At 44.7% G+C, this 26596-nt stretch overlaps 1 protein-coding gene across 2 annotated transcripts in view; it reads right to left on the bottom strand.

Annotated features, from left to right (window-relative positions):
• Positions 1-26596, bottom strand: part of SUSD6 (sushi domain containing 6) — a 93871-nt gene that overhangs the window by 28458 nt on the left and 38817 nt on the right. The window contains exons 1-2 of one of the 2 annotated variants that reach the window (XM_023627993.2): positions 21147-21313; positions 20677-20881 (exon numbers count right to left, since the gene is read on the bottom strand). In XM_023627993.2, the coding sequence (XP_023483761.1) occupies positions 20677-20797 (121 nt within the window). In that variant the 5' untranslated portion in view covers positions 20798-20881; positions 21147-21313. Of the gene's footprint in view, positions 1-20676; positions 20882-21146; positions 21314-26596 lie in introns of those variants that run through there. The other variant, XM_023627992.2, reaches the window with a different exon arrangement.

Genomic DNA, 26596 nt, shown 5'->3' with positions numbered 1-26596 from the left:
CCCAAACCCCACTCCTGGTCCCAGTCCTGGCAAACTCTGAGACTTCTGCCTGCAGACAGCCAGCATTCCAGCTCGCATCAAAGCACCAAACAAAGGATTTCACAACATCCCCCCCCCCCCCCACCCCGCTTCAGGCTCCAAAGCTCTTCAAGGGCACCCTGTTTAAACAAGAGGTGCAGTATATTTTTGGGAAATGATGAAGCAACTTCCCATAAGGGGAAAGAAAAAATTTCCCAAGTGCTAAAAAGGCTTCTTGGAAAACAAATAAAACAGCTTCCTTGCCAGGGCAGACAGAAAGGATTTGACATCCAGACTCTTCATCCTTGGCAAAAGAGCCTGTTGTGCAGGAATAAGAGAGATGAGAGCTGCAGGGGGAAAAAGGAAGCAAATCCTTATGGCCAGATGTAGAACTCAGCATAGTTTTCAGAATTGGAGGCCCAACCTAATTCTTCATTTGATACTGCCCAAGGTGCCACTGGGAGCTCCCCCACTTTCTCTCTTACAGACCTTAAACAACAGAGGTGAGCTTAAAATTTGGGTGTGAATGTAATCATATTTTACATACACCAGGAACACCTGCTATTTAAAACAACTGCACAGTGATTCCTTTGGTGGATGGTAAAAATCTTTTGCAATAACTATACTCTGTTATTAAAAAAAATCGGAGGGGGTAATTGTGTATTTCTTACATTTGGTTTGATTACAAAAGACTGTTTTCTCACACAGTCCAGAGTACCTGGGTCAGGAAAAGGAGCATGGGCAAACTAGGGCAGAAGGAGAAAATACATACCATTTTGCTCGATCTGCAAGGCTTATCTAACTACTCCTCATATACTCTACTCCTAAACTACTACTAACCAAACATTACAGCAACATTAGCAGTACTCTTCAAGTAAGAAGAAAGAAAAGCATCACTCACAAGGAAACCTCTCAGGTCCATGTCCCTGTGAAGACCTAATGTTTCCACAGCTGGTAACACAGCATTTCTGAGTGCTCAGACTGCACTTTGGCATAAACCCCTTCCCCATAACTTGAGAATTCATATTCACCTAGGCTATTTGGAGGGACTAGAGGCAGTGTGCAACAGATCAAATCCTAGCTTTGCCCCCAGCTTTGCCCTCATCAGCATGAGCAAGGAATGACTCTTCCCCTTTGTTGTCTTACTTTCCCCATCTATCTAGTGACCACTCTCAAGAACTAATCAGGGGCCGGCCCCATGGCCGAGTGGTTAAATTGACGTGCTCCACTTTGGCGGCCCAGGGTTCACCAGTTCGGACCAAGGGTGTAGACCTACACACTGCTCATCAAGCCATGCTGTGGCAGCATCCCACACAGAAGAACTAGAAAGATGTACAACTAGGACGTACAACTACATACTGGGGCTTTGGGGAGGAAAAAAAAAAAAGAACTAATCAAAGGGCCATAAACAAGGTGCCAAAGAAAGTTAACTCATTCATACACAATAAGGAGGTGCAGAAGGTTCCCACAATCCCATATCCTCTGACGTGAGTCCCCTCTGCAGGGCCTTCCCTTTCTCAGGTCTCCACACTAACCCTCTTACAGCAGGCCACTAGGGCCTGCAGGCTTTCAAGCAGAAGGAACTCCTCTTGTCCATACCCATGTGGATTCCTCCTCTAAACCTTTTTCAGAAAATAAAACTTAATCTACCTAATTTGCATGTTTAACAGATTTCCAGCATTCATGAAATTTTACTTTTTAGGCTGCTGAAGGGGAGTCAGGAGATTGGGTATGGCTAAACGGGAAAAACAGCACCATTAGAATTCTTTCCAGGAGCAGAGACTTTATCCTGGCAGCATTAACACATACACACAATTCATCGCCACTTTTTAAACATGCCAATTTAAAATAAATGTCAACTTATTATTTTTTAAAATGAGCAATAACTGATTTGGTGACGGGGAAAGTGAAGGACTAGGTGTTTCCGTCCATCTGTTCAGTGCTTTCACTCTCTGCAGACAAGATATGCTGGAAGACAATTTATAAGGGTGTCTACATCAGCTCCTTAATCACAAAAATCAAATCCCTTTCTCTTGCAGCTACTAAAGACTGGGCTGCAAAATGACAGCAGGCCAATCCTGTAAATACAATTTATGAGGAAGGAATTTGTGGGGAAGGGATGGAGACACAGCAGCTATCCCCTAACAAAGCTAGAAGTGAAATTAACTCCAAGTCTTCATTTTAATTCGAAAGGCTGAGTCAGTCGGAGAGACTAAGATGAAAAAGGAATCATCCTCTCAGAATTCACACTTGCTGAGTTTTGTGGGGTCTGAGACTTAAACGGGCTCTCCCTGCAGAAGACAAATGGGGAGCAACATTTGAGATGGAGGGAACAGCATAAGCGAGGCACTAGGGGCACATTCCATGGTGAATTATGGGAATGATAAAATGCCTGGTGAGGTCCCAGGACACAGAACAGGATAAGGAAATGACTGGAGAGAAAACTAAAAGCATAGATTAAGATTATGTTCCTAAGGAGTATGGCTCTAACTATAAGCCTTATAGGAAGCTCTGAGGTGGGGAAGACCCTGGAGACAGAAAAGCCAATAAGAGCCTGGTGAGAGATGATGAGGGCTTGGCTGTCAGCAGTAGTATTTTCTTCTTAGAGGGCCATCATTTATACCCCTGACTGCAGGTAACCAGCTAGCTGCCTGCCCACCCACTGCCCCCCTCGCCCATCCCAGCACAGACACAAGCAGGGAAGAAGAGCTCTGGTGTGTCTATGCTAACAGAAACTCAAGTGTCCAGTGGAAACTGTGGGCTTTGCAGAGGGGATGTGCTTTCAGGATCCCTGTCACTGGTCCTCTAGACAGCAAGCTGCAACGAACCAATGAACCCAAGGGACCAAAATGAGAGTGTACACCATCTCAAGCAGACTGCTGTTTTCTGCAAAATGCTAAGAGACTCTCGAACAAAAGGGGTGTCAAGAAGGTCACTAAATCCCTGACTGTCCTTCCCCCATCCCCTCTCACCCCCCAAAAGAAAACTCAAAAAAATTCTATTTTAAGGATAGATGTGGAAAATGTTCTTTTCAGGCTATATAAATATTTTTGAGAAGATGTAAAATTATAAAAAGTATTCCTAGCGGCTGAAGGGGCTGGAAAATGGCAGATTCCACCCATAAAAATACATTCTAAAACTTCTAGGAGAAAATATAAGAGCCTACCTTTTTGAAATTTGGAAAGAATTTCTTAAATAAGTCAAAGAAAACACATTACAGAAAGAAAAAAATATGAGTAAAGTGGACATCATAAAGCAGCAGTGGTTCTCAAATTCTTTGTTCACCAGGTCCCTTTACACTATTAAAAATTATTGAGGATCCCCCAAACAGTTGTCTGTGTGTTACATTTCTTGATATAAACCATAGTGGAAAATAAAACTAAAACAATTTTATCATTTATTTATAAATTCATTTAAAAATAACATTAGAGTGATTGTGTCAACACATGTCATGCAGCCCTGGAAACTTTACTACACATCTGTGAAAGATTGAGTGCAAAAAAGGCAAACAGCATCTTAGTATTAATATGAAAATATTTTCAACCTTGTTAATCTCCTGAAAGGATCTCAAGGACCCTTGAAAACCACTGCCATAGAGAAAGCTAAAATAATCTAGAAATTGGGAGAAGATAAACAAGAAAATACAAATTAAAGCCACATGAGGATTGAATTTTATGCCCATCTGATTGGCAAAAATCACTATCTAACAATACCATCCATTGCAAAGCATGTGGAGAACCAACAATTTTCTTATATATCACCAGTGGTGTAAACTGATACAACTACTTTAAAGAGCTATCTGGCAATATCTAGAAAATTGAAGTTGTGTACTTCTAATAATCCAACAACTCCACTGCCAGGTATATATGCCAGAGAAATTTTGAAGACACACTTGGGACACACGTAGAAGGATATTCCTTGCACAACTGTTCCTAACAGTGAAAAACTCAAGTCATTTATATGTCCATCAATGAGAGAATGGTTACAAATATTTTGGTATATCAGCACAATGGGATGCTATGTTAGAAGTAAAACAAACATATCAACATGGGTAAATCTCAAAAACAATGTTGAGTGAAAAAAGGAGTCTATGGAAGATCATATACATTTTGAAACATATTAAGCAATATTTTATATTGCTTAGTAATCCATGTATAAGTATGTAAAACATGTACATGTAATAAATAAAATACACGTAAATACATATGTAAGTATGTAAAAACACAGAAACATAGTTGGAAGGATACACATTAATTTAGGATACTGGTTACCTCAGGAGGAAAAGATCTGAGCAGAATACTAAATCTAGGCAGCAAGATATTAGTCTCCATATTTTTTTAATGTTTGAAAATTTTCATTGAAAAACTGAAAATGGGGTAATAGATTTAAAGTGGCTATTACCTGGTACATATTGCATATTAAGTGTGAATTCTTTTCACTATACTATAGGCATTTTTTTAACACCCCCAAAAGGCAGGTCATTTATTAACAGGGTGTTTGATAATTGATAACTGTTCTAATCTTCATAACCACTCTAGGTCCCATTTGGTCCCAAACTACAGTCAGAAATGCTTAAGATTCGCCAACACTGCCAAATCCTATGGAAGACATGGGATTATCTTTTCCATGGCTCTCAAGTATCCAACCCTGAATCCCAGACCTGTTTCCACCCATGCAGTGACTGACTCCAGACCCCCTCCCCTGAAACATACTCATGTGAAGACTAAGCCACAAGCAGCATCTGTAAAAATGCTTTTCTTAACAGAGGAAGATCTGGACTTTGTTTTAAAGGTACTCGCCTCAATGGCCCACCTACCTTCAAGTCAAGATAGCAGCCAAACTAACCCAGCTGCTATCAGAGTCAGTTTAACTTACACCATTTAATATCCACGCCTCCCATTCCTCCTTAGTTTATTCTGAACACTTGGTCCTCAGGAGGGAGCCTCTATGAGGTCAAAACCCAGGTCCCTGACCCCTAATGTATTCTGCAAGATGGAGGGCACCAGCATTCCTTTAGAGTACAGTGTTTCTCAAAGTATGGGCCACCCTCACCACCTGTAACAGAACTATGGGGCAGCTGGTTAAACAGCTTCTACCTCTGGAAGAGAAAAAATGAAATCTGTACCCTTGGTTTCTTCTCTTCAGGAAGGAGAACTGAAGGGCTGGGAGACTGTTTCATATTACTAAAAAACTTCTAAAGAATATAGATTGCTGGGCTGCACCTCAGACTGACTGAATGGTTCTTAGTGGGCATGAGGTGTGGGAATCTGATTTTAAAAGCATGGTAAAGTTGGAGAACCATCACCCCAGTGGCGTTGGTTTTCTAAGTGTGAAGGAGACAAACCTCACCACCTTCTCTGTATCCCAGAGTCTCAGGTGGCAAAATACTAAATTCCCCTTCCCACATCTCCTATTGTTTAGATCTTGCCTTCCCAACAGGCCCAGTGTAAGTCTCAGCTCTTCTGGAAGCCTTCCTGGATGACGTCAGGGTTAATTCTCTTCTTTCTAATAGCACTCAATACATGAACCACTCAAGGGAAACGAAGATGTACTCTCTTATCTTTCCCCCCCAATTAGACTATGAGGCCCTCAGTTCCTGGCAGAGGGCCCAGTGCATACATAATAGCTTCTTAACACTTAAGTGGTTGAAATAATACTAAAGACAATGGCACGGGTAAGTCAGTGTTAAAAACACACACACACAGTAGTACAAAAAGTATTTGATTTGCAATGGGAGGCCTTGGGTTCAAATCCCAGCTTTATCCTATACTGGCTGTGGTAAATTTATTGTGAGGACATCAATACAACATGGTATATATCTTGTCAAGCTGTTATAGCTATTGCTACCCATTATTTCTCTCATCTCAAGAGGTGGTTCATATTATTTATACATCTTTAGAGCCAAGAAAGGGAAAGCACAGAAATAGGCATTGTAACTATAAAAACACAGAGAAAGCAAGCCTCAGAGACTACAGTTCCCAAGGTCTGTGGGCAGCCACCACCCTGCTGGAAACTTACGTACTTAGGCCTCTGCACTTCCACCAGGGCGAGAAGGAGGTGCCAGGGAAACACTCAGCAACTACAACAGTGCCTGGCACAGCCCTGGAGGTCCACAAATGTTGAGTGATGAAAAGCTTGCGTATACTGCCTGGGACAAGAGAGCATTCTCATGGGGACCTCTTCCCATCTGCACACCAAGAACTAAGTAGAGTTTTATAGGGGCAAGGTGAGCAAGACTGAGGCCCCCAAGTGGGTGTGAACTTAAGCACAGCAACAGTCTCAGCTTCTGGAAGTACTGCCAAAGCCAGTCATTAAAACCATCTTCCAACCACTCTTCCAGTAAATGAAAAAGCGGAGTGCAGTATCCAGCTGCCTCAGATTAAAGGAGGGTAGTGGGGAAACAGTCAGATTTCCAATTACTGTTAACAGGAGGGCGTTCAGAAGGGAGAAAATGAATGGAATCATTAAAAGGCTGGTGATTGGACTTAAAATGAATTAAATCTACCTCAGTCTTTCCCTATTTCAGGGAAGACCTCGGGCTAGTCAGTGCTTGAGCTGCCTGAAAGCTGCCCAGGCAGGATTAGAGGGGCTAAGTGACAATTAAGCAAGGCTGGGAAGTCTTCCTTTTGCCTCTTCAGACAGCGGTTGGAAAGACAGGGCCAGACAATAGTTCTGAGGCAGGATGTGCGAATTCTCTCCAAGCCAGGAGTCCTTTAGCCTGCCAATACAAACAGCAGGAAATAAAGGCTGAAAAGAGGATCAAGTTCAATCTGCAGAACAGCAAACTCCTCTAGGACGGTGAAAACAGTCTGCAACTCCTAGACAAAGTGAGAAGAGAGAAGGGAAAAGGAAAAGACTGGGCAGCTCTGGGTGCGCCCCTCACACAGACAGCTTAAGTAGGGTCTTTTGTGATCCCTTGGGCACACCCCAACCCCTAACATGCTGAATGTACAAATATCGATGGCCAGCTCTGCCAGAGTGCAAAGGAGTTAAAATGAGTACAAAGGAAGGAGAGGGAGGAAGGATGGGAGGGAGGGGAGAAGGAAGGGAGGAGGACAATTATACAAAGTTAAGAAGGAAGGGAGAAACTGAAGGAAAGGAAAAGAGGTACATGGATACAACCTCTATTCCATCCACCCAGCAAATATCTACACAGGCCTACCATGTGCACTATGCCAGGCAGTGGAGAATGTGGAATAACAATCCTGAGCACCTGGAAACTAGAACTGATCAGACAGCCTATGAGACCTTGCAGTCAAGTATGACGATCTGGAGTAAAGGATCAGCACCCAACAAGAATGCTAAGCCATTCCCCTCTGGACACAGGTTTTATGGAAGCAGCATAACTGCAGAGGCCAGCAACTCTCTAAAAAGAAAAGTGACTCCAGGGGCTGGCCCAGTGGCGGCAGCGGTTCAGTTCGCACATTCCGCTTCTCGGTGGGCCAGGGTTCACCAGTTCGGATCCCAGGTGTGGACATGGCACCGCGTGGCACGCCATGCTGCGGTAGGCGTTCCACGTATAGGGTAGAAGAAGATGGGCACGGATGTTAGCTCAGGGCCAGTATTCCTCAGCAAAAAGAGGAGGATTGGCAGTAGTTAGCTCAAGGCTAATCTTCCTCAAAAAAAAAAAAAAAGAACAGTGACTTCAATTCCCAAACTATTCTCTAGTTTCACTTTCAGTAAGCCGGTCTCTGGATAGGATTCTGATTCAGTACTGCTTATCAACTGAAGTTCTCACACACGTAAAAAATAAAAAAAACAAGTTCCTGACCCTGGGGGAGGAAGCTGTTAGAGGATGCATTAAAGAATCCAGGATGTCAGAGCTCAAAGGGCCCTGGAGAGCTAGTCCATACCTCATTTCACCCTTGAGCAAACTCAGGCGCCTTCTAGTCACTGCTCATCAGAGGCAGTGCTGGGGCTGATGCTCGGGACCCCCAGCTCAGGGCCCTGTTCTTCATACCACACACCCCAAAACATGGGAAGACTTCCTAAAATACAGACTTTCAGAGCTCACTGCTGCCTAAGAGGGCAGAATAAGAAGAGAAGGGAGGAAATGCCAGGGGCTCACCAGGTCTGGCTCCTTACTCTGTAGGATAGTTGGCAAGGGCCAGAGGCTGCCCAGAGAAGGTAACAGAGAGACCTACCAGCATCTCCCTTAATCATTTAACCATTTCCCAGATTTCAAATTAGGTTGGTGTACCTGTGGCATCCTATTTCTGAACCACCTCTCTCCCCAATGGGTTCAAGACCTCTCCATCCCTCTGTTCCCACCTCACCAAAATTTGCTCTGAAAAGGGTCAGATGAGCTTGTTCACTCCAACTGTAAACCAGTGGTTCTCAAAGTGTGGGCCCCAAATCAGCAGCAGCAGCATGTAAGAATTTAGTAGAAATGCAAATTCTCAGGCCTCATCGCAGACCCACTAAATCAGAAACTCTGGAGGTGGGGCCCAGTAATCTGGGTCCTCCAGGGGATTCTGATACAGGCTCAAATTCGAGACCCAATGGTGCACATAACCTTTTGGTTCTCTCACAAGTATGTGACTCTTAACTGGCACACCTGAACAACCTCTAGAATTTCAAGGCTAGGAGCCCACATAGCTCCCCGTGGAGGAAGAAGGAGCTTCTCAACTCAGCATATCCTTCTCCTGCTTCCAGGGTTCAAGACCTTGTCCAAGAAAGTACACAAACTGTCCTTTAAGCCATGATCAGAAGCAGGAAAGCACAGGCTTGGGAAGAAAGGCCCTGATGACCCTAAGGGGCTTTACCTAGTAATGTGGACAAAACAGAACCTCTCTTCACCAGCCTTCAGAAGAGACAAAGGTGGGCCAAGAGGCCTAGGATTCTCCTTGACTGGAGGGCTGACGTGAGGCTGCTCTGCCCAGATGCCATCCCGCCAAATGTAGGCTGCAGTATTTGTTCTGTAGGAAAACCGGCCTGGGACAGACACTCAGGGAGGTTCCTGACCTCACCGCCAAGTGGTTTCACCATGGGACCTGCAGAATACAACAAGCACCTGTTGTGGGTCCCCTGATACTTTCTTGGTACCACCAACCACAGCCTAAACAGAACAGAATTAAGAAACCTGCCAGCTCCCTCTCTGCTTCTCTATTCTTTGCCCCACACCTCTGCTGATGAGCCTCGTGCCTCGCCAGCTTATATCAAGCCCTCATTCCCAACAGAGAGTCTGTGGTTTCTCAAAGGAAAATGGATGTCCGATTTCCAGGTGTCTCAAAATCCTGACTATGACACCCTTGTCTGACACGACCAGCTGTCTGTGGGAGAAAAACAAAAATTTTTTTTAATGATCCCTCCCTTCCCTTTCTCTTCTCACCTTCTTTATTCCCAGGAATGAGGCATTATCACATTTGGAGGTCCAAGCTTTAGATTTAGACTCCATAGATTTGGGCTTCAAACTCAAGATTTGGGGTTCTGTTGGAAACCCTAGTTTGACCTTATATTCAAAGGGGGCTATTAAACGCCAGCCCAGGGATAGATAAAAGAGTGACAGTTAGTGTTAACTAAGTGCTTTGAGCAATTCAGAAAAGAGATGCTGACTAAAAAAGCATTATAATAATCCCTTCCATTGGAAGAGCTTTTATTACTTACCCAGCACTTCTACGTATATTATCTCACTTAATCCTATTAGTCACAACCTTAATTATTCCTGCAAGGCCAGGGTCTGCCATTACTAGTAACAGAATTTCTGAATGGCAGGAAGAGGGACTGAAAAGCCTCTAAACTGCCTAACGGGGTGCTGAGAAGAAGAGCGAGCAGAACGGACTCCTTTGCTGAAAATCACTCTGAAGAAACTCAACGTGTTTCTCTGCTGGAAGTCACAACAGTTCTCTGCACCCCCTGACACATCAAATCACAGACAGTCCTCACCACCATGTCTCCAGTTACCCTGGTCCGATCCAAGACGACGAGTCCTGGAATATATCCACAGGCCCCAGCTGCTCCTCCACTCTTCTCCCTTCCCAATCAATCAGGAACCTCCGACAGCCTCCAGCCTCCCTGTGGAATTCCTGACGTGATAAAACCCACATGGGACCCCATGCGGTGTGTCAGAGAGGCTGAAATAAGGAGTCCTTGTCAGACACACCTCCCATGGACTGGCTGGGCTGAGGCAGAGGATGAGGAGTCTGTCCTGAGTGACCTCCTCCCCTCAGGCAGGCTGGGAGGGCAGCCTCATTTAGCCAGTCACTTCCTGTTCCCATGGGCAAATAGGAGCCTGACTGCCATTCTTCTCATCTCCAATCTTCTCCACAGCTTGCACCAAAATCAACACCTACTCCAGCCCTCCTTATTTCCCTGTTTAGACTTATCCAACCCTTAATACACTAACTGATGTCTGTTTTTTCTTTAACCCTTTGATCTTTAGGACACTCCAGCACTGAGCTTGTTCCTCCTTCCCCTCTCCCTCTTCCTTCTTCCTCCTTCCTTTCCTCAACTCTGACAACTCAGCTAGGAAAGGCACCTGCCTCTACCAGCACCCTTACACCCCACTAGGTGCTTCCCCCAAACTGTGCTTTTGGTGACGTTCAGCCCAAATCTCTAAACTCACAGGCTAAGGCTAGACTCTATTTATTTTCTTTTTTGAAACTCTAGCTTCCAAATATACTCCACCAAAGTAGAGGAGACCACTCAATCATCCACAACGGTGAGAGGCAAATCAGTGTCAGGGATCGAGTGTACTGGATTTCCAAGGTTTCAACACAAGTGACATGGCAAGTTTCAAAGGGAGGGTCAAGGCAATCAAAGCAGACACTCTATTCTCTTCCTCTCCTCCCTCCAGACTGCCCCCAACATGCTGACTGTACTTGCCACTGGTAAGGTACATTAATAACAACACTGATGATAACACCAAAACCCTATATGGTAAGTATGTTATAATCCCAATTTCACACATATGAAAATTGAGGGACATCAACTTTGAGAAACTTGCTCAAAATTACACAACATGTTCGTGGCAGAACTAGGATTCAAACCAGCCTACCTGGCCCAAGAGGCTGCATTCTTAACCTTACCATGCCAACCTGTCCCTACTTGCTAGCTCCTATTTGCCTTCAGTTGTAGATGTCTCTCCCTTAGAGAAGCCTTCCTTGCCCATCCCAGTTTGAGTCAGGAGCCCCTCCTCTGTGTATTCCACTGTAGTGCAATGACTCCCTGATAGTAGCACATATCATACAGAATTGTAGCTGGCACATTCTTGGCACTCAGCTCAGCAAGTAATTGTGAATGAATCAGAGTGCTGAACCATCAGCTCCTCCTGGCGTAGAATACTGATCCTGGCTGCAGCTGACTTCCTCTTACAGGACCAAACTTCATGTGATAACTCCCATCAAGATCCAGGACCTGGCCCCAGAAAGCCCTCCATGGCATTACACATCTCCTGCTGTCCTCCCTGCCCATCTTATGTCAACACATACTTGCTAAATCAGTTACTGATGCTTATGAAAATACTAAACCAAATCTGTCCCACAGCAACCCTGGCAACCCTCGGTGGTCAGGGGTTGGAGCACTTCTACAGGGTTTGTGTATCATGACCTGCAGGACAAAGGGTTCACGTTCCCCAAAGCTGCAATTCCCAGAAAGCTTAACAAGTTGTCCAATCCCTCCAAATCAAAGATAGTCAAGATTGTAGGAAATGGAATCCTGTTCACAGGAAAACCCCTCTGACATCCTCTCAAGAGAAAGGACTGAAACTAGGAGCGCTTGCTAATTCCATTCAAGAAATACACACAAAGCCTACTCTCCTTCCTTCAGACTCTAATAATTCTAGTGGTAAGGGGATGGGGGGTGTCTCACAGAGGAGGTGACTTTGAACTGGATCTTGAAGGATAAAGAGAAGTATGGGAGGGAGAGAAGCAGCAGGATTCCAGCCACAGGAATCTAGCCACTGGAAGAACAGAGTGAGAATAGGCTCGAAGGTGCTAATGTTCATGGAAAGGGGAAAAAGGAGTCCCTTTAGTCATGACTTGAGGGACACAGGTAAGGGAGCTGTGGGTGAGGAAGGGAAGCCAAACCCATCCCAGCTGCCCTTGCCCAGTCCCTCTCTAATGGCAGGATATGTTTTAGAGCCAGCATGGTTTTCACACGCATTCCTCCACGTGACCCTCACTCCCCACAGGTAAAGAAAACCTACCTTTCCACCCTCCTCATCACCTAGGGGGACTCACATTGGGTTCAAAGATCCTCCCCAAATCTAAAGGTAGCACACTCTGTGCTGAAGTCTTCTGGGCAGCCTCCTCGGTCCTACTCCTTTCCCCTCAGAGGAGCCCCACCACCTGCATCCCCTAGACAAGAAAATACTTTCATACGTTTCTCAACTCCCCAGAAACCTGAGGACAGAATATTATGGGAACCCATAAACAAGCAGGGGAGTCCCACAGGCTGCTGCTGCTCACAGGACCATGAACTTGTCCTGCTTGTCCTCACATACAGGAAGGGCTGATTCTGCACAATCCTGCCAGGAGTGACCTCCTCTCATTAGAGTACCTTCCTCAGGGTATGCCTGTTGGGTCCACCTGGGGTGACCACTGGCCAAGTTAGCAAAGAAGTAATGCATAATGAACTTTGTCCCTACCTTCAAGAGCTTATGTGCAAACACTTACAAAACCAAGAACTAAGACTTAGAGACACATGTATAGCAGAAGTCCTATAAGAGCAAAGACTGAAGGGGTCTACCGTGTGAGGGGTATAAAGCAGAGAGCCACACACCCTACTGAAGTCACCAGCTAACTTCATGGACCATTAATCAGCAATTCTGAGCAACTAAGCATGGTTATCAGAAGACTTAGTAGGGCTGCACCGGCTCAAGACACCACTGAGTGCTCTGCAATCTGGCCTGTAAAATAGAGATCAACCAGGAAGCACAAACATCCCAGGCTTCTCTCCCTTCTGCCCCCACACCTCACTGTGCAGAGACCATTGCTCAGTAAATACTGACAGGCAGCCTGTCGTGCCCACTCACTCCTCATCTTGTGTGTGACAATCCCAACGACATTCCCTTGTGCTTCCCACCATTGCCAGAGTCAAGGTCGAACTGTCAGAACTGAAGCCAGTGACAATAAACACACAGATCCTGCCCTCTCCCAAAGAGACGTGTCTACTGCATGTGAATAACTGACGGCCAGGCCCTTTGTATTTCAGAAAGTGTTGCTTGTTACTCTGAATAACAAAGGCTACAACAGAATTATTTTATAACCCTGCTTGTACTTGGCCATAACTTCCTGAAACACATTTCTCCTCTAGGAATGAAATGCCTAAAATACTTTTGTGAATTTAAAAAGACAAAAAAGCTTTGCAAAGAAGAAATCTTAAAGAGAATCTGCTTATCTTCCCTGCACTAGGTCCAAGAATTTTGGATGATTAAACAATTATACTTTAAAAGATTGAGATACTGGCAAATCTAACAAGTCAAAGTTGTTGAACAAGGGAAAAATCTCCATCTCTGGGGAAGCGAATGAATCTAGCTAGGAAAAGGCTCTTACAAGAAGCAATGTTGTCAAGTAGTATAGCTCAGAAAAGTAGGAGGCAAAAGGAACACCACACGGAAAGAAGATACAGAGTTTTTATTCTTTGAGTCTAATGTATTCTCCCGGATGTGTTTAGGAATCTTCCAAAATGTAATCCTTCAATCACTTCACAGTGCTGATGAAATGAAATCTATCTTTAAAAGAACAGATCCTTGGCATTCTCAAATTTGAAAGGTTTCAAAAATGACTCCAAAAGTACCTAACAAATAGCAGCCGCTTTGAGGAACTCTGCCTCTGAAATGCCAACAAGACAGCCTCACTGAAAGGAATGGCTTACTGTGTGGTTACCTAGCTGATCCCCAGGCAGCAATGTCGCAAAGGGGCATTACTGCTCTCTTCTACTTGTCTTCATTCATGGGATGCCAACATGTGGTACTTGAGAATTAGGGACATATGAATTATGTATCTAATTCTACTAAGTACTGAACTGAATCAAAGAGAATCCAACAGATACAGAAGAAACAAGGAGCACCTTCCACCCCTGAGTCTGTCTGAACTAATTAGGTGTGGCATCTCAAGTGTAGGCTGTATCAGTTGGTGCTGGAATCTGATCTTCCAACCTGGGAATTCCTTCTTTGTATGTTAGGCCATGTCCTAAGTGCTTTCCATATACTATCTTATTTAATCCTTGCAACGATTTTAGAAGGCACTGCTATCATCCCCACTCTAGGGAAACATCGACAGTGAGGTCGGGAAAGTTCCCCAAGGTGTAGGTAGCTAGAGGTGGGGGCAGTATTCAAATCCAGGCAATCTGACTTTGTAGTCCACGCTTTTAATCAGAATACATGCTTCTCTAAAAAAAAACAAGGGGCAGAGTTGGAGCATAACAATAGCTACATATTATACCGAGCTGTCCCAGTGACCTCAGTGGCTCCTTGAGAGTCACAGGTGGTATTTGCTATTTTAAGGTGTTTATGAGTTGAATCCTATCCCACCAGACAAAAGACAACTATGTGAAGAAATCCTAGGAACAATCCTTTTTTTTTTTTTTTTTTTTTTAAAGATTTTATTTTTTCCTTTTTCTCCCCAAAGTCCCCCGGTACATAGTTGTGTATTCTTCGTTGTGGGTTCTTCTAGTTGTGGCATGTGGGATGCTGCCTCAGCGTGGTCTGATGAGCAGTGCCATGTCCGCGCCCAGGATTCAAACTAACGAAACACTGGGCCGCCTGCAGCAGAGCGCGCGAACTTAACCACTCGGCCACGGGGCCAGCCCATGAACAATCCTTTTTTTAATAGTTATAATCTCACCCTCATCTTCCAGTGAACTTAGATTGCATGCTTTAGGTTGGCCTAAGGTGAGGTAGATGAGAGGGCTGGGAGAAGTCAGCAGCCAGCACCCCTCATTCATACTGCAGCACGAAGAGGTTGTCTCTAAACACTGCTGTCCCTCTGGGCCCCAAGGCTAAACATGAGTTGAGCCAAGGTCACTCCTGATGTGGCCACAGTCCAAGCAGCCAGCCATACCAGCATCAGCGACCTGGAATGGGAGGCCTGCTCACGCCCTCTGCAGACTCACACTCGAGTGATGCGGAGGAAAGGAATCTCCCAGTGGGTAAGAGGTGGTGAAAAGAGTTCACCTGCAAACCTACCTAGAATAATTAAAGACTCTGAGTGCTAACTCTAGTTTCGTTTTTTTTTCCAAGGAAGATTAGCCCTGAGCTCACTGCTGCCAATCCTCCTCTTTTTGCTGAGGAAGACTGGCCCTGAGCTAACATCCATGCCCATCTTCCTCTACTTTATATGTGGTATGCCTACCACAGCATGGCTTGCTAAGCAGTGCCACGTCTGCACCCGGGATGTGAACCGGCGAACCCCGGGCCGCCAAGAAGCGGAAAGTGTGAACTTAACCACTGTGCCACCGGGCCGGCCCCTAGTTTTTTTTTATTAGCATCCTGTGACCCCCTTTTGCAGAAAGAGTTGGGCAGGTACGACGGATAAGCTCCAAGCTTGCCAGTTAGGTCAGGGTAGTGGGGTACCTTTGCTTGGCAGGTGGAATCTGTGTTTAATGAGGGCTTTAACCCAACTGAGACCCACTTAGGGGTTCATTCTGGTGGACTCCTTTTTCCTTTTGTTCGAAAGTTACAGTGTAAGGCTTGTACCAAGTGTTTGCAATGTTGTAAACATGGCACAACAATTAGCCTCTTGCAGAGGGTAATTTTTCAATGTCTTTCATGACGCCAGGGTCAAACAAGCTCTGTACAACCCATCCAGCCTCCTACTACAATCCTCAAGTCTTTTTATAGTCACAGGTAATTATCCCATGGTGAGATTACATCACTTCATCAGGAGGGTTTGCAGCTGACAGGAAGATGCTCTGCGGATGTTTTGGGAACTACATCCTCATTTAGCGAACAATTTGCTGTGGTCCCTATTGTTCTTTTCCAAGAATAGAACTGCCTTGGCAAAGCTTGTGCCTAAACTGGGAACTAAAGAGCCAAGGGCCATTGTAGATGAGAACAGAAACAACCACAGAGGGAAAAATGGTAACCCAGAGATGACTCCTGCATCCTTTATCTAGAGGAGAAAACAGACAGTATCTTTCTTCCTCTGTCAAAATAATCCTCTGAAGGTTGATCTGAGTGCTCCAATAGGGTAACATGAGAAACGGGTCTCAGAGAAGCCTGCCACTCAGCACAGGTAGTGCGGTTCTCAGCAGACCATGGGCAGCAGAGTCAGACAGACTGGGCATAAACACCAGCCAGCTTCACCACCTAGAACTGTCTGTCTCTGAGCAAGTTACCTAACCACTCTCTGCCTCAGTTTCTCATTTGTAAAATGGTTACATGACAACCTAGCTCATAGGTGTTCTGAGAGCTTTAAATGGGATGATAACAGAGCTTGACACATAAAGATGCTCTACACACATCAGTTTCCTACCTCTCAGCTCAGCGTACATTATCTCTGACTCCAGGTCCCATCAGAGATGGTGAGCCAAGGCCACCTGCCAACATCTCTCTGTCATAGCAATGTTAAGGGCCAAAGCCACGTCATCCCCAGAGAGCCTGGTTCTCAACATTTTCCATCTTCAATGAACACTAACTGCCTGGCTTTCTCACTCCACTGTGCAGAAACGCAGACGGCAGCTTTCCTTGATATTTTAAAATTGCTCTAGGTACATGTGTGATGTTTTAACATGGCCTAAACTGTCATGGCAACATTTTAAGGGGGGAAAAAATCGAAAACAGGTAATATCCTGAGATTTTTCAGTAAATATGCTCAGGAAAGGGGAGAATGAAAATCAAAAGCTTTTTATGTGAGTCAGCGAGCCAGCTGGGTTGAGACCATCAAACAACGCAAACATGGAGGGCAAAGAGGATTCCTGAAGTAATGGATCCTTCCTCAACTGGTCAAGTTTGACACCTCCTCCCAGTTCCTTATCTCCAAGCCTTCAGTTTTGTTTTTTAAAGAAGGCAAAAGATATCCTCTGCATAAAGTCCCCTGCCCAGCATGATTCAACAGTAGTTCACATACCAACTCTGTTGCTGTTATTACTTGGGAACCACACTCTATGTTTTATATGCCAAGTACCTTCCAATCATTTTTATTAGTCTAAACACTACCAGCCTAACATCCTTAAGGATCTTGTTTCTGTTTTATAGGAGACACGAAGAGGTCAAGTGATTTCCCTAAGGTCATACTGCAAGTTTCTTAAGATCACAGGCAGAGGGAAGGAGCTGTGAGTGTGGGACAGTGAGGATCCTAATTCCTCTCTAGCACAAGAAGAAAGGCAAGTTGGATAGTATGCACATAGATCTTATTTTCAATTCTGGTCTTCCCCTGGATGGTGTGACCGAGTGTAGAGAATAAGAAACACTTCCTTTTGCCACTCCTAAAAAGGAAAATTTCACTAATTCTCCCCATCTCTGCTAAAGGAATAAGCAAGGGGGAAGCTGGACCCAACGCCTCTCTAACACCTGCTCTAACTCCAAATCCCAAGTTGTATATAAGAGAAACCAGGATGGAAAACTGAACCCTGAATATGACATAACTTTACCCCAGAATTCTTAAATACCTCTTCATAGATGATTCTTTCCTTCTAAACCTGAGCGATCATGGCCAAGGCTAGCGGTGACTGTGGTGTTCACCACCAGAGACTATGCAGACAAACTGCGCCCCAGAGGATGCCCACTTACCTACGTCCAGTAGGATTTTCACAGTCACGAATGCGCATGTACAAACAAGCGTATTCAGGGTCTACTAGGGCCCACTGGGTAACAAGGCTTTGTATTTTACAAGCATCTCATTTTAAAATGCCTCTGGAATGGGTGTTCAGGGGCAGCTACAGGAGCAGGTACGAAATGTAGGAAGAGGAAGAGGGGACCTTTCCTGAAGTGAATTGCCTTTCTTCAACTTCAGAGTATCTGAGAGTCTCGGTTTCTTGGCAAGCTTGCTTGGCATGCTGCTCACAGCAGGCACAACCATACAGGTGTGCTCTGGGTTTCAGGCCAAGGAGTGGGCGCCTCCTTCCCCCAGAAGCCACTCCAGAGAGAGGGAAAAACATTGGCAGCAACTTAGTGCACTGGATCTAAGTAACTGTGAAACCCCTTCCCTGCCTGTACGCTGCTCTGTGCCAGTACACATGTTTTATGGCGAGAAGAAAAGACTTAGGGGGTAGGGATGGCAGGGGAGAGAGGATTCTTTGCAGATGGGGGAGGGAAAGAAAACACCAGAGCCAACTTTCCCATCCTGGTCTGAGCCCACACTACAGACATACATTTTTCCACGTTGGAGAATAATAATCCCTTTATCCAGCCCATCTGGAACCATCAGTCTCTGATAATTGATTTCAGACCTTAGATGGAAAGTTGGGAAGGTGTGGGTAGTTGGAGACTGGGGTGGGGAATGGGAGGAGGCAAGAGTGATGCCCATAAAAAGGAGGGTGGGAGTAGAGGAAATGAAGCTAAAGAGGCTAAAGAGTTCAGACCCCGGAGGTAGACACTTTGCCCCGATACTGCCATGTAACATGCCGTACCAACAGCTGCCCGAGCAGAGCCTTGGAAGAGGCCAGTTGTGGCAGCATGCCAGGTTCTGGTCCTAGTGCTATCATGAGCTGGTCCTAAGACCTTGGGCAAGTTCACAACCTCTAAAGTACATCCTATGTCTGACCAGTCCTTCCTTTCTTCCTGCTTGGACAGTCATTCCATTCCTCCGTGTACTTACTGTTTGTTCTGGGCTGGAGGTAGGGTGGCAAACCTTTTCTATAAAGGGACATTTTAAAGTCAAAATATTTTAGGCTTTGGGGGCCAACAGTCTATGTCATAACTACTCAACTGTGCCACTGTAGCACAAAAGCAGCCACGGACAATATATACATGAATGAACATCACTAAGTTCCAATACGACTTCATTTATGGACACTAAAATGTGAGTTTGACATAATTTTTACATATCATGAAATATTACTCTTTTGTTTTCTCCAACCATCCAAAAATATAAAAACCATTCTCAGCTCACAGTCCATACAAAAGGAGGTAGGATTTAGCCTGTGGACCACAGTTTGCCAACTTCTACTCTAGAGATAAAGTATTGAACAAAACGGGATCTCTGTATTTTATGGTTCTGTGACTACCACTTCTAGAGGCTTCCTCTAGCTTTGGAGTGGCCCTACAAATGTAGGCCCTGCTTCATTTTGTTGCATATTGGTGTAGTCCAGCCTTCTTTTCCTTTGAAACCTCCTAAAACCATGATGCCCACCATTAGTGGCCCCCTTGGCTAGGCCAGGGGCTCCTCACAGCCAAGGAGGTCTCCGGCTTATGGGAAAAGTTTGAGTTAAGTGTCAGAATGGGGTGAAGAAGAAGAAATTTGTATGTGGGTGGTGGGGAAGGCTATGATGGAACAAAAAATCAGTAATTGTTTTTCCCAACAATTTAGAAGAAAAAAATAAGATTACATGAGATTGTACCATTATCTGTATATGTTAGGTAAGCAGGTGGTGGGAGTTGATAGAAAAGGAATGAAAGAGACAGCACTAAGCTATGGGGACTCCACAAGCCACACTATACCACACCACCCCCTGTCCAAGTCCGCTCCCAGAATCTAGCTGAGATGCCTCTCCAGGGAACACTGTCCAAAGAAAACTGCCATACACCTGTACCTACTGACGTCTGGTAGAAGCACCATTCTTGGTGAGCTCAATCATAAGTGACTGAGGCCCCTATCAGTGCTCACAGATACAGAGACACAGTCTGTAGCATCACCCAGAGGCCTACAGTAAACCCCTAAATACGCCCTTTCTAACAATACCAGGTCTAGAACCACATGAAGAGAACTCAATGCTTCTCCAGAGCATTGTTGAAGGCAACAAGGACTGTACAAACTCAAAAAGGCTCACTGCTACATTCTAGCCCCGGCTCATCAGCTTACCATCTTCAACCAGAAAGCCCTTAGAATCATGAAAGTATAGACTGAGGGAGCCAGATGTGACCTCAAATGTTATCCAGGTCAACCCTGGACATTTGACAGATAGAAAAACTAAGCCACAGAATGGTAAGTGGCTCATCCAACATCACAAAGTTCATAGTATCAGTGACCAGATCCTGTTTTCGCTAAATTGCAATACCACAACTCTGAACTCATTCTAAGAAAAAGCATAGAAGGACAAGAAACAAACAATAGAGAGCTAAACAACAATACTTAAGTGCTTATCGTGTTATCTCGGTCAGTCTTCACAACTACCCTGTGAGGGAGGTACCGTTATTATCCCATTCTACAGCTGAGGAAACTGAGGCTGACAGAAATAGAGACTTGTGCAGGGTCACAGAGCCAGCAAGTGGTAGGACTGGGCTCTAAACACAGACAGTTTGATTCCACCGCCTGCACCCTTACCACACATCATGCTCTGAATCCTGCACTCTTGCCTGATGACTACTGCTGAGAGGAGAGGGGGTGATAATGTTATCACCAGCAGGTTCCTACACACCCCTCCTCTGGCTGGCTCATTAGGCCCCTTGGTGCCATGCCCCCAGGACTGGCTCCCTGCTATACCACAGCACAAAAGCCCCCTCCCTCTGCTCTCACTGAGACTGCCCGCAAGATGTAGAGTCCCCTATCCCAGCCTTTGGGATAAACAACGGTATTGAGTCTTGTCCCTCCCACACATAGAAGGCAGGCTGCAACTTACCTGAGGCAAGTCCGTCTCCAAGGAGGGTGCTAAGGATCACCAGCGGAAGGAACACTCCATGTCCCACGGAGGCCACGGCAAACGCTGAGGTGCTCTTTGGTGCTATCCTGCCATGGCACATCTTTTATCCGTCCAAGTTATTTTAAAAAGAAAAAATTTAAAAGCCAGAAGTAAGAATTCTCAAGTCAGCCAGGGGTAGACTCACCTATAAAAAACAAGAAAAAGAATGTAATTAAGTGAAAACTTTAGCCATAAGTTAGTTACACAATTAGGTGAGGAAGGCATAATCACACACAAAGTTGAAAGAATTTTAGCAACTGAATTTCTGCTGCCAGGAGAAGATACAAGCTCAGAAGTGGCTTTTCAACTTCTCCCTGGGGAAACGCCAAGGCATGCAGCAAGCTGGCATCAGCATCAGCATTGGGGAGCCAGACCCTTGCGATAGGAGAAGGAGACAAGCTCTGGCTCACCCGGAGATCTGTCAGGCACAGCAGGACTTTCAGAAACTGCCCTGGGTCTGCCCACTGCCTGCCTCGGTGGCTCCAGCAGAGAGGAGGAGAGAGGGAGCTGCTGACACAGAGCTGCTACACCCTGAGTCTAGCTTTGCATTTGCCACTTGGACGTAGAGCAAGTTCAACTAATCAAAAGGAAAAAAAAACAAACAGAGAACACGTGTCTTTAAGGGAGAAATACACCACCTAGGGAAGGAATGCAGCAGCAAGAGCCAAGGGCCCTGGCTCGGCCTGCTCAACCACCAGAGGCTGGAGGAGCCCCTGAGGATCTGACTCTGACATGACTGCCACGAATCTCAAAAATGGGCTAAGTAATCAAGGCGAACCTGACAAACCTGTGACCCTAGAGGCCAGACTTGTTAGCTGTACCTGACAATGACTGGGGAGAGAACAGGTTGGAATTGTTAATTAGCCCCACCGCTGACTCTAGACAAAGACTTCAAGAGTAGGAACCAATATCTTAAAAAAAAATATCAGGAGTCAAGATTTTTAAGGATTTTTTTCTACATGCCTTCAGGGAAGCAGCTGAGTTGATGATACATTATGATATGGGTCTATTATATTTTAGTTAACTCATTTGATTTCATTTATCATAGTTTATAACAGGTATTCCAAATAATAAGATTACACTTCCTTTTTTCTTTTTGTTTTTTTGAGGAAGATTAGCCCTGAGCTAACATCCGCCACCAATCCTCCTCTTTTTTGCTGAGGAAGACTGGTCCTAAGCTAACATCTGTGCCCATCTTCCTCTACTTTATACATGGGATGCCTGCCACAGCAGGGCTTGACATGCGGTTCGTAGGTCCGTGCCTGGGATCCGAACCTGCAAACCCCGGGCCACCGAAACGGAACGTGTGAACTTAACCGCTGCACCACCAGGCCAGCCCCTTCCTTTTTTATTTTAATTCCACACATACCTCCTTCTCCATTAATAAGGCTTTATGTAAATAGATAGGGGGGCCTGCCATCTACAAATCTAATGAAGGATGCCCCTGAGACTACGTCAGGGATATTAACCAGATCTGCCTTTAATCCAAGCCTGAAGCCTTGACTCAGGCCTACGCCCCTCTTCTAAAAAGAGTTAACTGCAAACAGCAACATGAGTTGTCTCAGTCCAAAGGAAAAGCAGCTATGAGGGTCTTCAATGAGCATGAGCCAGGGGTTCAAGAATAGAGCCAGCCACTGGGTCCTCACCCACTACCCCTAAAGAGTTGTGATGGTAGCAGGCTTCCGTCCCCAGCTTTCACCCAGGCTCCAAGTTGAGCCTTTAAAGCTGTGGAAGAGAGACAGTTCATGGAGAGGTCTAGGGGTGAATGATCCAAGACAGTACACAAAATTGCATGTGAGTAAATATATGGAATATGTATACATTTATGTGGCTAAGAACAGTAAAGTCAGAATGCCAGGATTTAAATTTGTTTCCTCTATTATGACCTTGTGGCCAAATTACTCTCTTAGTCTCAGTTGTCCCCTCTGTAAAATGGGACAGTAACCATACTGTCTTCCAAGGGTTAATGTAAGAATTAGGATCATCTGACAAAGTGCTTGGCACAGTGCCTGGCACTTTGCAAGTCCACAATAAACACTGGCTGCTGTTGCCATGGTAATTATTAATAAGACCTGATCTGTGGGGACCTTGGATGTCACGAGCTTCACCTCCTCATTTGACAGATGCCAAAACCAAGGTCTGAAGAAGTTAAAGGATATGCCCAGGGCCACTAGCCAGTCAGCAATGGGCCTTTTGGTGCTGCTGTTTTAGATGCAGCCACAGCAGGAAACCCTAGCAGGCAGTCATCATCGCCTCAAGGCAACAACCAGTGGACCACTGAGAATAACACCTGCGTGTGCCACATCACAGCATGTGCACAACAAATATTTCTGTAGTGAATGGATGAGGCTGACTCAGGGTGCTGCTCTGGTATTCTGTGCACGAGTGGAGGTAATCAGGAAAGACTACCCAGAGGAGGTGATGCTAAGCTGACTGCTAGTGGATGTGTCCAGTGAAAAAAGGAAAAGAAGGAGGTACCAAATACAAGTGCAGCAGAGCAACGGGAGCATAGCACTCCTGGCAGAGGCCAGAGGCAGGGGCTAGGCTGAGGAGTTTAAACTTTATCCTAAAAACCACATGGAACTTACAGCATTACAAACAGGGAGGCTGTAGGACCAAACTCATTTAAGAAGTTCACTCTGGCAGGGATTTGGGGGAGAGTGGGGGGAGCGCCAAGTGGTAAAAAATCTTTAATTTAGTCTTTTATAATTATGTGGAGCTCTCTGGAGGGCAATTTGACAGTATCTGTCCAAAACATACACATATTCTCTGACCTACCAATTCTACTTCTAGAATCTGACCTCAGAAATCACATATGTGCAATGACACACATTCACTGCATTATCTGCACTGGCAAAAGATTGACAGGGGACTAAAATAAGTTGTCATACACCCATATAATAGAATATTATGCAGTGGTTTAAAAGGAACTGGGGGGCCGGCCTTGTGGTGTAGTGGTTAAGTTCGCATGCTCCCCTTTGGCAGCCTGGGGTTTGCAGTCTCGGACCCCAGGCACAGACCTACACACCACTCATCAAGCCATGCTGTGGTGGCATCCTACATACAAAAAAGAAGAAGACTGGCACAGATGTTAGCTCTGGGACAATTTTCCTCAAGCAAAAAAAGAGGAAGATTGGCACAGATGTTAGCTCAGGGCCAATCTTCCCACCAAAAAAAAAAACCTGGGTAGTTCAGTCTGTACTAACATGGAATGACTTCCAAAATTAGTATGTGAAGAAAACCACTTATGTGTATTTTTTTGTTGTTGTTGTTTATGCACAGGGTGTATTTGCCACAATGTTAATTTCAGGTTATATACAAAGCCAAAAGCTGGAAACAATAAAATGTCCAACAATAAGAGATTGGTTAGGTAAATTATGGGAGATCCATAAAACAATGTTGGGCAGCCATTACAAGCCATGTCGCCACACGGTGATCTTGAGCTGAATTTAAGGTCAAACAAAAAGGCAGAACCCAATGCATTATTTACAGTCAGATCCCAATTTTTTTACTAGTAGATACTCATCTCCAAGTTTTGAAATTATGAATAATTTTTCTTTTCTTCTTAATTCTGTTTTCCAAATTTTCTATAATCAGCATGCATTGTGTTTATAATCAGAAAAGTTATTTTAATGTTAATTTGTAAACACTTTCTTCTAACTGAAAAACAGTAAATTTGACAAGCAAAGTTTGTCCCCAAATATCATTTTTTTTAACATTGAAAGTTTTTTTTTTTCACATTTTTTTTTTTTTTATTAATGCACTTATGTGTATTTTTAAAGGACACACACATGCACACACACACCTACATGCACTGAAAATCTCTCTCTGGTATTATGCACACGAAACTGATAGCTAACGATTGCCTTCAGGGAAGGGAACTGAGTGTTTAACAGGAAAGGAAACTCATTTTTCACTGTAGGTATTCCCTTTTAGTCTCCTTGAGTGTTGTACCTCGTGCATGCATTACCTATTCAAACAGATAAAATACAAAATAAAATTAATGTAGCAAGGCCTTCCTGTAGACTGCCTGTCTCCTCCCTCAACAAACTGACATTCAAATAAACCTGACTGCTCCCTCTGCCGGGAGCAGAGTCACTTTCAAGGCTTAGCACAAGGGTCATCTCCTGGAGGAATTCTTTTCTGACACTTCATACCATGCCCACCTCCAACAGAACTAACCCCCTGCTTACCCCAAAGGACCTTTAGCACCCTGCTACAACTGCAACTCTAGCAGATTATTACATCTTTTGGTTTATCTGTCTCACGTCACTAGGCTCAAAGTTCCTTGAAGGCAAGGACTGTCGATTACTCAACTTGGAATCTTCAACAGCCAGCACAAGGCCTGGTAACTGACAGGCAGGCAGCAAATGTTTACCAAACTCGCAAATACTGCAGGGAGGAGCCCGTGTGGAATTGGGAAGATGTAGACATATGAGCTCCTGTTTTGTTTTGTTTTGTTTTGTTTTGTTGTGAAGACTCCTAGCTCCTCCCTTATTGCTTAAGCAGCTACCTGAGCCAAGGGACCAATTCCACCAGCTCACTTGAACAAGTGCAGAACAGACAGGGTGATGGAAATGGCAGCTTTGCAAAGAAAAGAGATAAGATGAACGGAGGGTAGTCATGCAAGACTGAGCCAAGAGTTAGTGCTTCAGAAAGAACACAGAGAAAAGAGAATCCCCACAACCCCAGAGTATCGCCCAGAACAGAAGAACCCAGGTACTGTGGAGAACGAGCGATACTATACATTGGATCATTTTAAGAAAGGATCTGTTTTGAACACAGAATTTAAAAAACAAAATAAAACCTGTCCTTGAATTGTGGCTTTAGACCAAGTGAAAAGAAAAACACTTCAGAACAAATGAACTAGGTATTCATCACCCCTAGAAAAACACACAGGTAAAAACTTAAAAAAAAAAAAAAAAAAAGGAATCATTTCCCTTCAGCATTCCTTTGGTATGTTAGTGACCACTTCCCCCAATTAAAAAAAATTATGATTAAGTAGAGATAGAAAGTAGAAATGTGACTGTCATGGGCTGGGGGAACAAGAGATGGGGAGTTAGTGTTTAATGGATATGGAGGGTCAGTTCTGTGAGACGAAAAGAGTTATGGAGACAGATGGTGGTGATGGTTGCACGACATTATGAATGTACTGAACATCACTGAACTATACACTTAAAATGGCCAATTTTACTTTACAATAAAAAGTAAATTGGAAAAAACTATCATTAAAGAGAAACCTGGAGCTAAGCCTCATTTTCAAAGCTAGCACTCACCCATCCTCACAAGGCATGTAACATTTAAACTTAAAGGTAAGAAAAGAGGAGGAGGCCTGGGGCTATGAGTTAGTCCCAAACTCCACCAACTAGCTGGCCAGTCATGAAGCTCTCTGGCTTCCATTTCCACATCTAAAAAACGGTCCGAAGGCCTCTCTTAGCCACAGAACTCTCCAGAGCGTCCAAACTCCTCTTTGTAAAACCCACCTCTTCCTCCAGCAGCCAATTTTCCCTCCAAAACATAGAGTGAGGAGGAGCCACGGAAAATTTGCATTCACTCTTCTGATTTTTTCTTGGTACTATGCTGCTGCCCCAATGGCACACGGTAAAGGGAGACCCCATGAGCCAGCACTGTCAGTCCCTCAAGGTCTGGGTCTGTCCTTTCCCACTTCTGTGAACCCAAAACATCAAAAGCTGGGTGACCGTGCTCTGCTGAATGTGGTGTTATGAACACTCATTTCCCGTCCAGAACGATCCTCCAAGAGGAAGAACATTGCCCTGAAACCATGGCTCTGACTTGAGGAAGCCACTTACCTCATCTCTGTCTTTGTTTCCTCATCTGTAAAATAAGGCTGTCGCTTGCT

The sequence above is a fragment of the Equus caballus genome, chromosome 24 (assembly GCF_041296265.1).
Source record: "Equus caballus isolate H_3958 breed thoroughbred chromosome 24, TB-T2T, whole genome shotgun sequence".
Classification (NCBI taxonomy): Eukaryota; Metazoa; Chordata; class Mammalia; order Perissodactyla; family Equidae; genus Equus; species Equus caballus.
This window is presented reverse-complemented; position numbering and strand designations above follow the sequence as displayed.